Source organism: Rattus norvegicus, chromosome 19, assembly GCF_036323735.1.
Source record: "Rattus norvegicus strain BN/NHsdMcwi chromosome 19, GRCr8, whole genome shotgun sequence".
In the NCBI taxonomy this organism is placed as follows: Eukaryota; Metazoa; Chordata; class Mammalia; order Rodentia; family Muridae; genus Rattus; species Rattus norvegicus.
This window is the reverse complement of record NC_086037.1, coordinates 74,086,129-74,101,663: the sequence shown is the minus strand read 5'-3', so window position 1 is coordinate 74,101,663 and position 15,535 is coordinate 74,086,129. Positions and strand designations below refer to the sequence as shown.

Genomic DNA, 15,535 nt, shown 5'->3' with positions numbered 1-15,535 from the left:
TACCATATTAATCCTGCCAATCCATGAGCATGGGAGATCTTTCCATCTTCTGAGGTCTTCTTCAATTTCTTTCCTCAGTGTCTTGAAGTTCTTATTGTACAGATCTTTTACTTGCTTGGTTAAAGTCACACCGAGGTACTTTATATTATTTGGGTCTATTATGAAGGGTGTCGTTTCCCTAATTTCTTTCTCGGCTTGTTTCTCTTTTGTATAGAGGAAGACTACTGATTTATTTGAGTTAATTTTATACCCAGCCACTTTGCTGAAGTTGTTTATCAGCTTTAGTAGTTCTCTGGTGGAACTTTTGGGATCACTTAAATATACTATCATGTCATCTGCAAATAGTGATATTTTGACCTCTTCTTTTCCGATCTGTATCCCTTTGATCTCCTTTTGTTGTCTGATTGCTCTGGCTAGAACTTCAAGAACTATATTGAATAAGTAGGGAGAGAGTGGGCAGCCTTGTCTAGTCCCTGATTTTAGTGGGATTGCTTCAAGTTTCTCTCTATTTAGTTTAATGTTAGCAACTGGTTTGCTGTATATGGCTTTTACTATGTTTAGGTATGGGCCTTGAATTCCTATTCTTTCCAGGACTTTTATCATGAAGGGGTGTTGAATTTTGTCAAATGCTTTCTCAGCATCTAATGAAATGATCATGTGGTTCTGTTCTTTCAGTTTGTTTATATAATGGATCACGTTGATGGTTTTCCGTATATTAAACCATCCCTGCATGCCTGGGATGAAGCCTACTTGATCATGGTGGATGATTGTTTTGATGTGCTCTTGAATTCGGTTTGCCAGAATTTTATTGAGTATTTTTTTTTTTTATTAACTTGAGTATTTCTTATATACATTTCTTTTTTTTTTTTTTTATTAACTTGAGTATTTCTTATATACATTTCGAGTGTTATTCCCTTTCCCGGTTTCCGGGCAAACATCCCCCTCCCCCCTCCCCTTCCTTATGGGTGTTCCCCTCCCAACCCTGCCCCCATTGCCGCCCTCCCCCCATAGACTAGTTCACTGGGGGTTCAGTCTTAGCAGGACCCAGGGCTTCCCCTTCCACTGGTGCTCTTACTAGGATATTCATTGCTACCTATGGGGTCAGAGTCCAGGGTCAGTCCATGTATAGTCTTTAGGTAGTGGCTTAGTCCCTGGAAGCTCTGGTTGCTTGGCATTGTTGTACTTTTGGGGTCTCGAGCCCCTTCAAGCTCTTCCAGTTCTTTCTCTGATTCCTATTATTGAGTATTTTTGCGTCGATATTCATAAGGGAAATTGGTCTGAAGTTCTCTTTCTTTGTTGTGTCTTTGTGTGGTTTAGGTATAAGAGTAATTGTGGCTTCGTAGAAGGAATTCGGTAGGGCTTCATCTGTTTCAATTTTGTGGAATAGTTTGGATAATATTGGTATGAGGTCTTCTATGAAGGTTTGATAGAATTCTGCACTAAACCCGTCTGGACCTGGGCTCTTTTTGGTTGGGAGACCTTTAATGACTGCTTCTATTTCCTTAGGAGTTATGGGGTTGTTTAACTGGTTTATCTGTTCCTGATTTAACTTCGATACCTGGTATCTGTCTAGGAAATTGTCCATTTCCTGAAGATTTTCAAATTTTGTTGAATATAGGTTTTTATAGTAAGATCTGATGATTTTTTGAATTTCCTCCGAATCTGTAGTTATGTCTCCCTTTTCATTTCTGATTTTGTTAATTTGGACACACTCTCTGTGTCCTCTCGTTAGTCTGGCTAAGGGTTTATCTATCTTGTTGATTTTCTCAAAGAACCAACTTTTGGTTCTGTTGATTCTTTCTATGGTCCTTTTTGTTTCTACTTGGTTGATTTCAGCTCTGAGTTTGATTATTTCCTGCCTTCTACTCCTCCTGGGTGTATTTGCTTCTTTTTGTTCTAGAGCTTTTAGGTGTGCTGTCAAGCTGCTGACATATGCTCTTTCCTGTTTCTTTCTGCAGGCACTCAGCGCTATGAGTTTTCCTCTTAGCACAGCTTTCATTGTGTCCCATAAGTTTGAGTATGTTGTATCTTCATTTTCATTAAATTCTAAAAAGTTTTTAATTTCTTTCTTTATTTCTTCCTTGACCAGGTTATCATTGAGTAGAGCATTGTTCAATTTCCACGTATATGTGGGCATTCTTCCCTTATTGTTATTGAAGACCAGTTTTAGGCCGTGGTGGTCCGATAGCACGCATGGGATTATTTCTATCTTTCTGTACCTGTTGAGGCCCGTTTTTTGACCAATTATATGGTCAATTTTGGAGAAAGTACCATGAGGAGCTGAGAAGAAGGTATATCCTTTTGCTTTAGGATAGAATGTTCTATAAATATCCGTTAAGTCCATTTGGCTCATGACTTCTCTTAGTCTGTCTACATCACTGTTTAATTTCTGTTTCCATGATCTGTCCATTGATGAGAGTGGGGTGTTGAAATGTCCCACTATTATTGTGTGAGGTGCAATGTGTGTTTTGAGCTTTAGTAAGGTTTCTTTTACGTATGTAGGTGCCCTTGTATTTGGGGCATAGATATTTAGGATTGAGAGTTCATCTTGGTTGATTTTTCCTTTGATGAATATGAAGTGTCCTTCCTTATCTTTTTTGATGACTTTTAGTTGGAAATTGATTTTATTTGATATTAGAATGGCTACTCCAGCTTGCTTCTTCTGACCATTTGCTTGGAAAGTTGTTTTCCAGCCTTTCACTCTGAGGTAGTGTCTGTCTTTGTCTCTGAGGTGTGTTTCCTGTAGGCAGCAGAATGCAGGGTCCTCGTTGCGTATCCAGTTTGTTAATCTATGTCTTTTTATTGGGGAGTTGAGTCCATTGATATTGAGAGATATTAAGGAATAGTGATTATTGCTTTCCGTTATATTCATATTTGGATGTGAGGTTATGTTTGTGTGCTTTCATTCTCTTTGTTTTGTTGCCAAGACGATTAGTTTCTTGCTTCTTCTAGGGTATAGCTTGCCTCCTTATGTTGGGCTTTACAATTTATTATCCTTTGTAGTGCTGGATTTGTAGAAAGATATTGTGTAAATTTGGTTTTGTCATGGAATATCTTGGTTTCTCCATCAATGTTAATTGAGAGTTTTGCTGGATACAGTAATCTGGGCTGGCATTTGTGTTCTCTTAGGGTCTGTATAACATCAGTCCAGGATCTTCTGGCCTTCATAGTTTCTGGCGAGAAGTCTGGTGTGATTCTGATAGGTCTCCCTTTATATGTTACTTGACCTTTTTCCCTTACTGCTTTTAATATTCTTTCTTTATTTTGTGCGTTTGGTGTTTTGACAATTATGTGACGGGAGGTGTTTCTTTTCTGGTTCAATCTATTTGGAGTTCTGTAGGCTTCTTGTATGTCTATGGGTATCTCTTTTTTTAGGTTAGGGAAGTTTTCTTCTATGATTTTGTTGAAGATATTTACTGGTCCTTTGAGCTGGGAGTCTTCACTCTCTTCTATACCTATTATCCTTAGGTTTGATCTTCTCATTGAGTCCTGGATTTCCTGTATGTTTTGGACCAGTAGCTTTTTCCGCTTTACATTATCTTTGACAGTTGAGTCAATGATTTCTAGGGAATCTTCCGCTCCCGAGATTCTCTCTTCCATCTCTTGTATTCTGTTGGTGAAGCTTGTATCTACAGCTCCTTGTCTCTTCTTTTGGTTTTCTATATCCAGGGTTGTTTCCATGTGTTCTTTCTTGATTGCTTCTATTTCCATTTTTAATTCCTTCAACTGTTTGATTGTGTTTTCCTGGAATTCTTTCAGGGATTTTTGCGATTCCTCTCTGTAGGCTTTTACTTGTTTATTAATGTTTTCCTGTGTTTCCCTAAGTGTGTTCAGGTCTTTCTTGAAGTCCTCCAGCATCATGATCAAATATGATTTTGAAACTAGATCTTGCTTTTCTGGTGTGTTTGGATATTCCATGTTTGTTTTGGTGGGAGAATTGGGCTCCGATGATGGCATGTAGTCTTGGTTTCTGTTGCTTGGGTTCCTGCGCTTGCCTCTCGCCATCAGATTATCTCTAGTGTTACTTTGTTCTGCTATTTCTGACAGTGGCTAGACTGTCCTATAAGCCTGTGTGTCAGGAGTGCTGTAGACCTGTTTTCCTCTCTTTCAGTCAGTTTTGGGGACAGAGTGTTCTGCTTTCGGGCGTGTAGTTTTTCCTCTCTACAGGTCTTCAGCTGTTCCTGTGGGCCTGTGTCTTGAGTTCACCAGGCAGCTTTCTTGCAGCAGAAAATTTGGTCTTACCTGTGGTCCCGAGGCTCAGGTTTGCTCGTGGGGTGCTGTCCAGGGGCTCTCTGCAGCGGCAGCAACCAGGAAGACCTGTGTCGCCCCTTCCGGGAGCTTCAGTGCACCAGGGTTCCAGATGGTCTTTGGCTTTTTCCTCTGGCGTCCGAGATGTGTGTGCAGGGAGCAGTCTCTTCTGGTTTCCCAGGCCTGTCTGCCTCTCTGAAGGTTTAGCTCTCCCTCCCACAGGATTTGGGTGCAGAGAACTGTTTATCCGGTCTGTTTCCTTCAGGGTCCGGCGGTGTCTCTGGCAGGGGTCCTGCCGCTCCTGGGCCCTCCCCCACGGGAGCCCAGAGGCCTTATACAGTTTCCTCTTGGGCCAGGGATGTGGGCAGGGGTGAGCAGTGTTGGTGGTCTCTTCCGCTCTGCAGCCTCAGGAGTGCCCACCTGACCAGGCGGTTGGGTCTCTCTCTCACCGGGTCTGGGAGCAGAGAGCTGCTGCGGGCCGGGATCCGCGGGTGTGGGACTTCCGGTAAACACAGAACGTGCCCGGTTCTAGAGAAATTCTGCTTCCGTGTGTCCCAAGCTCACCAGGCAGCTTTCTTGCAGCAGAAAATTTGGTCTTACCTGTGGTCCCGAGGCTCAAGTTCGCTCGTGGGGTGCTGCCCAGGGGCTCTCTGCAGCGGCAGCAACCAGGAAGACCTGTGCTGCCCCTTCCGGGAGCTTCAGTGCACCAGGGTTCCAGATGGTCTTTGGCTTTTTCCTCTGGCGTCCGAGATGTGTGTGCAGGGAGCAGTCTCTTCTGGTTTCCCAGGCCTGTCTGCCTCTCTGAAGGTTTAGCTCTCCTTCCCACGGGATTTGGGTGCAGAGAACTGTTTATCCGGTCTGTTTCTTTCAGGTTCCAGTGGTGTCTCAGGCAGGGGTCCTGCCGCTCCTGGGCCCTCCCCCACGGGAGCCCAGAGGCCTTATCGACCATGGTATGTTTTAAAACTTAAAGTACACTTGGAAATAAGAAAAATGTGATATTATTTAAAAATTTAAAAAGTTTCATTTTTATTTTCTGTGGTTTTCTCTTAAGAATGTTTGCGTGTATATATTACATGTATCCCTGCAGAGGCCAGAAGAGTGTGCTGAAGCTCCTGGAACTAGAGTTACACATGAGTGTGAGTGACCATGTACCTACTGGGAACCAAGTCTGACTCTTCTGCAAGAGCAACAAATACTCTTAACCACTGAGCTGTCTATCATGCCACACATTATTTAATTTTTTTGAAATATTATATATATAGATATTATATATATATCAACAAGGGGAAAATTATAATATGTAAGGAAAAGCAGAAAGTCAACCATGTCTATGCTAATAGTATTTTTACATACTGGGAATTAGTACTATGATGATCCTTTTTTAAAAAATATTTTATTAATGATAAATTAGCATTAATCCTAACATGATTTTGATAATACAGGTTTATTTTAAAAATAAAAATATAGTATAGAGATCATATTTGAAAATACTGTATTAATATTGTATTTAAAGAAAAATCCACAGATATGTCTGCATTGAGAAAAAAATAAAATAAAATATTTTCTAATGACTTTTTAAATTCCCTAAAGGACTGATTTTAGGCTAATATTGCTTACTGGACATCACATCACAGTTTCTACAATCAATACAAGCTCTCATAGTTTTCACCGGGCAAGACTTGGAATACATACATTACGTTCTTCCTTAACTGCTTCCTCCAGCTGAGCGGCAAATTGTGAACAGCACAACAAGAATGAATTCATATCATCACCAACCTTCCAAAAAGAACCACAAAATAGAGTTACCTTCAACTTTAAAGCTCACTTGTATATCCACTTATTTCTTAATCTATTTAAATGTATTTGGAAAATATTTTGGTTCTGTGTAATTTCTGCTGCTTCAAACTTGGGTAGCAAGAAGCCATGTTTTAAATGTTATCCCAACAAACCCTACTAGAAATTAATTGTGGAAAGAAGTATATCCTGAGACTGATGACACAGTATGTTTTCCTTTTCTCATATATACAACTGCAGAGACTCTAGCAGCCCAACCTTACTCTACTGCTTTTAGGATGGTCTAAAGAAAAGAACTCCTGTGTTATAGTATATAGAATTGCACATGTTAGAATGTAATGTACAATATGGATGAAGCTAAGTGGTAGAGAAGTCTGGCAAACCCCAACATCACAAAAGTAGAAAAGAATGTGAACTACAATTTTTGTCTGTGAATATACTTGCAAAATCTGTAGCCTTTCAGTGTTATCTTCTAGTAGCCAATCATCAATACAGTGTGATGGTTAAATATCTTCTGGTAGATATTTCTATATCAGAACCCAACCCATGTTAAAGCAATCTTACACACTTATTTCCAGTTAAGATTCTCACAGAAGAAGGTGTCCACTAAAGAATAGCCATTAATATATTCATAGGAACAAAACTGATGAGACATATGCATTATTCCAGCACTTGGAAAGATGAGGCAGGAGGTTTCAAGTTTCAGGCCATATTGAACTCCAGAGAATATTCAAGGGAACTTAGCTTGTCTCAAAAAAATTTAAGGATTATTTGTGTATTTGTGTATATATGCATGCCATATTATCCAGTGGAGATCCAAGAACAGGAATGGATGTTCATGTGAGTACCAAAGATTGAACTCAGATCATCAGGCTTAATGGTAAGCATCTTTACCCACTGACCACCTCAAAAAGTTAAAGAAGTCATAGAGTGCTTCTCACTCATACTTTCGGCTGAGATTTCAACCATTAGTATTCAAACAAACACTGGAAGAATCATCCTAGAGAGTTAAAAAATAGAGAAGATTAACCAGTCACAAACATAAAGACAGTTCATTCCATTCCACTATTGCATTTAATTGCCACAGACTAAAGATCAATTTGACAAGGTTTATAGTTTACCCAAATACATTACAACTAAATATCCAAAGACCACTACAATAGACAAAAGAAGCCAACAGAATTTACCAGATATGCTAAGGAGTGATAATGATACCTTCTGTACTATGCAATTTAAGCTAGTAGAGAGAGGATACAAGGATAATTTGGGATACATAATTGGCAGGACCAATAGTTTTCATGCCCTAGGGAGACTGAAGAACTGCTATCATAATATGAAATAGGCTACAGGAAAACAAAGGAGGTTGTAGGCAGAGGCCAGGGTCACTGAAATAAGTTCAGGAACTGACATCTATACAGATAAGGAAATCAGTAAGAATTATGACAATAGATGTCAGAAAAGCTGATTACCACATGCATACTACTAGTTCATATTACAGTTTCTTTAAGACTAACAAAACTTCATTTTTGGTGCAAATAGTAACATTTATCTACTACTACTAATGATTATGATAGTAGTTAAAAATTTCCAGTTCCATAACAATGACTAAAATGTGTAGATATCCTGAAAGATGCACTAGTGGGACTTATATGCTATGGTAACCCAACACTATCTCATTTGACTTAAGGTCTGCTAAGTAGGACAGAATTTATTACCAGTACTGTAAATGTGGTCAACTCCCTGTGACTGGAGAGTTCATGGACTTAAAGGAGAACCATTCTAATCTCTGACTGCATCTAATCCATCTCCTTATATACACAAAGAGATAAAGCTCTTATTCCTCCTCAAAGAAGCTTATTTTGCAGCATGTAGGAGACCATCATAAAAGCCCACAACTGACTATAATGGAAAGAACAACTGACTATGGGGTCTCACTTCCAGTCAATACATCTACAAAACAACCCTGATAAATAAGGCCTGGGGAGCACTGTAGAAGAAGGAGCAGAAATACTGTAAGAGCAAGAGTACCAGGATATCTGCTGTGGAATATCTTCCATATTGACAGGAAGTTGTGCCACATAAAATCTCAACAATATAGTTGCCTAAACAAGACATGAAAAATGCCAACACCAGCTAATATGACAATGTAGATGAGGAAAATCTCAAAGGGCCCTAATCCTAAATGAAGAGATACAGGCAATGAATAGATCCTGAATGAGGGAAACTAATTTTTCTCCACGGATGAGTCCTCTGAGAGGTTATTCTATCCCAATTGGTCTACTCTAAAATCATTTACAAATGAGCAGTATTAAAGGAATCCAATGGGCTGTGTACAGGCCATTGTAGGCTTATTGTGTATACAAACATTTACATTTATACATACACATATATTATACAATACTAAGTAAAGTATAAGAAGCCATGAATATGAGGGAGGTAGTGAAGTTGTTGAAGGGAGAAGGGAGAAATGTTGCAAATATGATAGTTACATAGGAAATTCTAACAAAATTAATATAAAAAAATAAAATGAGACAAAGTAAAAGATACTGAAATAAATATACCACAAGGATAAAATAAAATAAAATACCCTGCCTCTAAAGATAGGCATGTGTCCCAATGAGTTCAATGAAATAAAACCACACTGCTGAAGAACACTGGTATGAATACCCAAAGAAAGGAGTCAAAGGTCTCATTTCGCACTGAAATGTAAAAAGAAATGAGACACCGAACTCCAGTGCTACTGTCACAAAAGAAAAGAAAAACTAAAAATTAACTTCCATAGTCTTCAGTGAGGAAACAGAAAACGTGACAACATAAAATTTGAGGAACTGAATTCCACAGAACAAGCTCAAAAGAAACAAAGACCCAAAGCCCAACCTATCTAAAGTGGGCATGCAAGAAGCAGGATGGTCTTACCTACATACAATCTCAAAGCACTCTGGTATGGACAACAGAATTTGTGAGATGAAGAAATCCAGCTGAGCATTCATCAGTCTTTTCAGGCTGTTGCACAGATTGCCTCAGATTTGAAAAGTTCCCTCCAGGAAGGAAGAAGGCAGCGCCTTAGACTCAGGAAGTAAGCAAAATTTAAACACTCAAGTGTCCCCTGAAACTTGGAAGATTGATCTTTCCTCAATGTTAGATACGCTCTAAGTATTTCTGGGGTGAGGGGATCTAATCCATAAGCTAAGTCTAGTTATGTGTGTAAGTCATGCAGTGACCAATGCTCTGACCACTACCTGATAGTACAGCACAGCTGTGTGACAGTGAAAAGTGGTTTTCCACTTCTCACACCAAGGGCAAATCACTAGGCTAAATGTTTCATAGAAGTATCTGGCCCTTTTTTTCTTTTTCACTGTGTTTTTAGGGCTAAGCCTGAATTGTACTTTTAGCCTTCTCTGAGCACAGCTACTGGAAAGCAACAAGGTCCTCATTTTTACCACTATTATTTACTACAATGCCCAAACCATTGTAAGTCCAAATAAGGAACTGAAAAGCATTCAGACTGGAAGTCTGAGTGAAAGAAATTAGAGTATCTGGTGAGGACAACGTAATTATCCCTTCAATATATCAGCATAAAGTTCTGAGAGTTAAATGATACAATGACTAATATCACAAGATCAAAGATCATCACAAACAACCACCATATGCCTGTCACTGATGTCAAATGTGTAGAAACTAAAGTTTTAAACATGTCATTAACAATTCCTTCAAACTGTAGGACAAACAAATCATGTAAAAGATCTAAACAGTGTGCAAATTTAAATTGTGGTGAACAAGATTAAATACAATATAAATAAGTACAGTTATTAAACATATTTATGGGAAGGTTCACCCCAGGTGTAATATTATATAGCCCAAATCAATCCATTAAAAAACTAATTATAAAAAAGGGTAATATTTTATGTTTGAAGAGTAAAACTGGGGGCTGGCAATATGGTTAAGAGATGGTAAGGGGCAGGCCTGGCAATCTGAATTTGACCCTTGGAACCCATGTAAATGTGAAAGAAGTAAACTAACTCCACAAAGTTGTCCTCTGACCTTTATACATATGCTGCACATGCAGCTGTTCATACACACAATGTAAGAATGAGAAAATAAAGGTTAAAAACTCAACTGCAAACGTTTGGATGAGTCAGGTATATATAAAACAGGGCTTGTGAGGTGGCTCAACTCTTAAGGGTCCCCAATGCCCTCTCAACAGACTGTTATTCAGTTCCCAGGACCCACATTGGATGTCTTCACCTTCCTGTCACTTTAACCCAATGTCTTTTTCTGAAATCTGTAGGCATCATCACATATGTGTACATTCATACATTCAGAATGCACACATTCACCTAAAGAAAAATTTAAGAACACCTTAAAAGATTAAAACAGGGGGCTGGAGAGATGGTTCAGTGGTTAAGAGCACCGACTGCTCTTCCAAAGGTCCTGAGTTCAATTCCCAGCAACCACATGGTGGCTCACAACCATCTGTAAAAGGGCATGTCTGAAGTCAGTGACGGTGTACTCACATACATGAAATAAATAAATAAATCTTTAAAAAAAGATTAAAACATACAGGAAGAACAAATAAAACAACCAACTTAAGGAGAAACATACTGTGGTATTAATAGGTGAATTACAACAATTTACTAAATCTCAAAACCCTTTTTATTAACTTACATTTTATTATTTATCTGTAGGTGGGGCTCATGTTTGGTTGCTAAAGTATACACTTGGAGGTCAGAATACCACTTGCAAGAGTTCACCCTCTCCCTCCATCATGTAGGTCCCAAGGACTGAACTCAAGTTGTCAGGCTTAATAGCAGGCATCTTTATCCACTGAACCATTTTGCTAGTGCAATGATCTTTCTTATAACCAAGGCAATCAAAATAACCAAGCTCATATTTAAAACTCACCATAGAAGCAAGACTATAAAGAGTAGATTACAGAGAGTTAAGACAGAAGGAATTGGCTGAGACTGAAAACATTAGCATTCTTCTGTCAAATGACACAAGAGAATCTTTGTCTAGATAGTGATCCATTCAAACAGTGTGTGTGGATTCCGAAGAAAAGAGTTAACCCCTTCCAGCACTTAATTTATTTCATTAACATTGAATACACCTACAGATACGTATTCTTCTTCTTCTTCTTCTTCCTCTTCTTCTTCTTCTTCTTCAGGTTTTTCTTCTTCTTTTTCTCCATCATCACTGTGAACTCCATAGGTGTTTTCCAAGGAAGAAACAACCTAAGAAAATGGAAAGCAAGTTGCATTTCTTTATAGTCAAAATACTAAAGTAGTTACACTATAATCATACAGATGTCACTTTATTGCCAGTGGAACATAAGCTTTCTACTCTTTGACTCACCAGACATTGTCAGGTAGATACCCTGCTCAGTGGTGTTTAAGCCTGCTACCTCATCATGAGAACACTCCAAGGGTGTATCTTCTCTATGTGGATAAATAGCTAAAAGAGGTATGTGTCTGTGAATGGTGGAAGAAAGCAGAGTTTCATCAAAGTTTGATTTTCCTCTGAATATCACACTGAATAAAAGAAATGTAAAGAGCTATACCACTCCTGGGCATATACAAGAAGGATGCCTATCATACTACAAGGGCAGTTGCTCAGCTATGTTTATAGCAGCCCTATCCATAATAGCCAGAAACTGGAAACAACCTAGAGGGTCATCAACTGAAGAATGGATAAAGAAAATATATAGCAGAAGAGGGCCTTGTCTGGCATCAATGGGAGGGGAGGCCCTTGGTCCTGTGAAGGCTTGGTGCCCAAGCGTAGGGGGGATGCTAGGGTGGTAGGGCGGGAGTGGTTGGGTGAATGAGGGAGCACCCTCGTGGAGGAAGGGGGAAGAAGAGATGGAATAGGGAGTTTTCCAAGAGGAAACCAGGAAGGTTTGTAAATAAACAAAGTAACTAATTCCAAATTTTTTGAAAAAAGAAAAGAAACTGTGGTACACCTACAATATGAAATATTGTTCAATGATTAAAAACAAAGGCATCAGGTTGGATGACTCCAGAAATGACTCCATGGTTAAGAACACAGACTGCTCTTCTAAAGGCCCTGAGTTCAATTCCCAGTAACCACCTGGTGGCTCACAACCATCTGTAGTAGAATCTGATGCCCTCTTCTGGTGTGTCTGAAGACAGCCAGTGTGTACTCATAACATAAAATAATAAATTTAAAATATTTAAAAATACTTAAAAAATAAAAACAAAGGCATCATGAAATTGGCAGGCAAATGGATGGAACCTGAGAATATATATCATCCTGAGTGAGGTAACCCAGAGTCAAAAAGACACATATGGTAATTATTCACTTAGACGTGGACATTAGTGATAAAGTACAGGATAACCATGCAACAATACACAGACCCAAAGATACTGGGTAATAAGGAGGACACAAGGGAGAATTAATGATTCAAACTCCAAAGTGGAAACCAAATAGTCATCTGAGGTGAATTGAGAAAGGGAACTGGGTAGGAGAAGACATGAGGAGGGGAACGGTGATGGTGGTCAGGTATGGGATAAAGTGGGTGATAGATGCCTAGGAGTGAGAATGGAAATCAGGTTACGGAACATTTTTGGTGACTAGCTGGAGTCCTATGATGGGAGAGAATATGGGGAGTCTATGGGGGTGACATGCTTAGATGCCTACAAGAGGGGAATATAGAGACTGAAATAACTACCTTCTATAGCCAGACAGGATTTCTAGAAGAAGGCGGGAGAACCTCAAACAACTCACAGACTCTTTACCCCAAAATATGTCTTGTCCACAAGATGTGCAAGGACAAAGATCGATCAGAGACTGAGGAACAACTAACTAATACCTGCCCCAACTTGAGACCATCCCATGTGAGAGAGCCAACCCCTGGCACTATTTTTATACTCTGCTGTGCTTGCAAACAGGAACCTAGCATAACTGTCTCCTAAGGGGCTTTAAGCAGCAGCAGACTGAAGCCAATGCAGAGATCCAGCCAAACATCAGGCTGAGTCCAGGGAGTCCTGTAGAAGAGTGAGGCATACAAGTTGGAAAGTCAGAGGGGACAAGGACACCCCCAGGAAGTCCTACAGAGTCACGTAACCTAGTACCACGGGGGCTCACAGACCTTGGGACACTAAGTAGGACGAATGGAGGAATTTGATCTAGACACCCTACAAATTTGTAGCAAAGGTACAGTCTTGATGTTCATGTGGTTGCCCTAACACGTGGAACAGGGGCTGTCACAGTCCTTGATCTCCACCATTGGATCCTCTCTCCACTATTTGGACTGCCTGGTTGGACCTCAGTGGAAGACGATGTCCCTAGACTTGCTGGCACTAGATAACCCAGGGGAGGGCACAATGGGGCAGGGATTTCTAAAGGTGGGACTGGGAGAAGAGAAGGGAAGAGGCTGCAATCAGGCTGTAAAATGAACATTTAAAATATTTTTAAAAAGAAATTTAAAGAGTAAAAAGCAAAAAATTTCAAAAGACATTCTCCACAAAAGCAAACTGTGATCTAACAGGTGTCTTAGAAGTATGATAAACTATAATATCTTTAATTTGGTGTCTTCCCTCCTTGTGCCACTTAAAAACTATTTACAACTTGATTGTCAATCCTTATGTAAAAAAAAACGGGGAAATATCAAGTGCTATAATCTGTCTTGCTCTTCTTGCTTGAAGTGCAGACAAGCATCACTACAGCTGGAATGGGATTTCAGATGCTCATACTCACAAGGTCCTACTTGGAATGGTGGCTTTAGTCTGACATTTAGAAATTTCATTTTCAGGAAGCTAGAAAGAGTGGTTTTTATCCCAGATAGTATGCTGTATGTTGAACTCCTGCTTTCCTTGGATTCTCAAATTCTAGTATGTGGTTGTCAGGGACCATGTGATGGTTTGTATAGGCTTGATCCAGGGAATGGCACTATTAACAGGATGACCTTGTTGGAGTATATGTGTCACTGTGGACATAGGCTTTAAAACCTTTACCATAGCTTCCTGGAAGCCAGTCTTCTCCTAGATGCCGTTGGAATAAGAGGTGAAACTCTCAGTTCCTCCAGCCCCATGTCTTCCTGGATGATGCCATCTTTCTGCCTTGATGGTAATGGACTGAACATCTGAATCTGTAAGCCAGTCCCAATTAAATGTTGTCCTTTATATTGAGTTGTCTTGGTCATGGTATCTGTTCATAGCAGTAAAGCCATAGACAGACCACTTTAAGGTATCATCACTCTGGATATTGTCTAATGACTTCCTCTGGAACACATTCTATATGCGTTTTCATGATTCACTGCCAGAGGAACTAAGAATGTCTCAGATAACAATCTATAGCCTTGGTCCCATTTTCCTTCTGATTTCTCTTCATGTGCAGGATGTAATAAATCTTAACATGGGCATAATAATATACTGAGTCCATTATAAATATAGCTGATTCTCCTGTTGCCTAACAGCAAGTGCCCCAGCTAGTGACCATAGTGGGAACTCTACCAGTAGAAGATCCAACAAGTATCTTACCATCTTCAGGTTTTTGGCAATCCTCCTGACCATTTCAGCATCTGATACTAAGTCTTTCGTCATAGTTGATGGTATTGGCAAGGCATACCGTACAATTGACTCTCCTGTGGGTGGAGACCTGAGGACCATTGGTTCAATTTTTTCATATGTAGGCTTGGCATTATGTTTTTCTTTTGTCTTATGTGATGAATTCAGTTTTCCTTTCTTATGAGGTAATTCTGGAACACCTGTTGACTTCTTACTAGTGGTCGAGAGATGATTTGCTCTCTTCATTTTTGTGGCTAATTTAGCTTCCAAGTTATATGCGAAAAATTCAGTACCTCCCTGTGAATAAAATGTTAGGACATTCAAAGGAAAACCCCACACTGTTCATTTAGTATATCAACAAAATTATTGATATTCAAGAAATTCATATACTATGTTGTTTTATCATTATGGTACTGTAGCAGGCTCTTCAGATGACATTGTTATGGTGTGAATACAACCAGTTCTGTACAGGCTCAAGTATTGGCTACTTGTTTTCCAAATTATGATTCTATTTTGTAGGATGAAAAGCTTTAGTGGGTATGGCTTAGCTGAAAGAAGCTGATAGATGAATGCTGACTTGAAGTTTTATGCCTAGTCCCCAATTTCCTCTGTTTTCTGCTTCCTATCATAAAGCTTTACTTTACCATCGCCCAGAAGCATAAAGCCAAGTAACTACCTGCTGAACCCTCTGAAACCGTTATCCAGGTAGATAATTACCTCCAGTAGACACTCATCGTGAGATGATTTGTCACAGAAATATAAAAATAATTGAAATATACACCAAACCTCTTCTGGGAGGAGCTGACATTATATTTTTTGGCCATTTTGAATGGCAAGCTAAATAAAAACGAAGTATTTAAACTCAAGCATGACAACAGAGTACTGAAACTCCCATTATTAAGTTAAAACACACCCTCTCCACACACTGTCATTCCCATTTTGCAAATGATTAACCTCATCTCAGAGAAAGT

The 15,535-nt window shown here is 39.4% G+C and overlaps 1 protein-coding gene across 4 annotated transcripts in view; it reads right to left on the bottom strand.

The window, feature by feature from the left end:
- Ccdc7b (coiled-coil domain containing 7B) overlaps nucleotides 1-15,535 on the bottom strand; it is a 73,285-nt gene that overhangs the window by 51,160 nt on the left and 6,590 nt on the right. For 3 of the 4 annotated variants that reach the window (XM_039098125.2, XM_039098124.2, XM_039098123.2), the window contains exons 3-5: nucleotides 14,538-14,861; nucleotides 11,154-11,273; nucleotides 5,941-6,024 (exon numbers count right to left, since the gene is read on the bottom strand). In XM_039098125.2, coding sequence (XP_038954053.1) covers nucleotides 5,941-6,024; nucleotides 11,154-11,273; nucleotides 14,538-14,810 — 477 coding nt within the window. In that variant the 5' untranslated portion in view covers nucleotides 14,811-14,861. The remainder of the gene's footprint in view (nucleotides 1-5,940; nucleotides 6,025-11,153; nucleotides 11,274-14,537; nucleotides 14,862-15,535) is intronic. The other variant, XM_039098126.2, reaches the window with a different exon arrangement.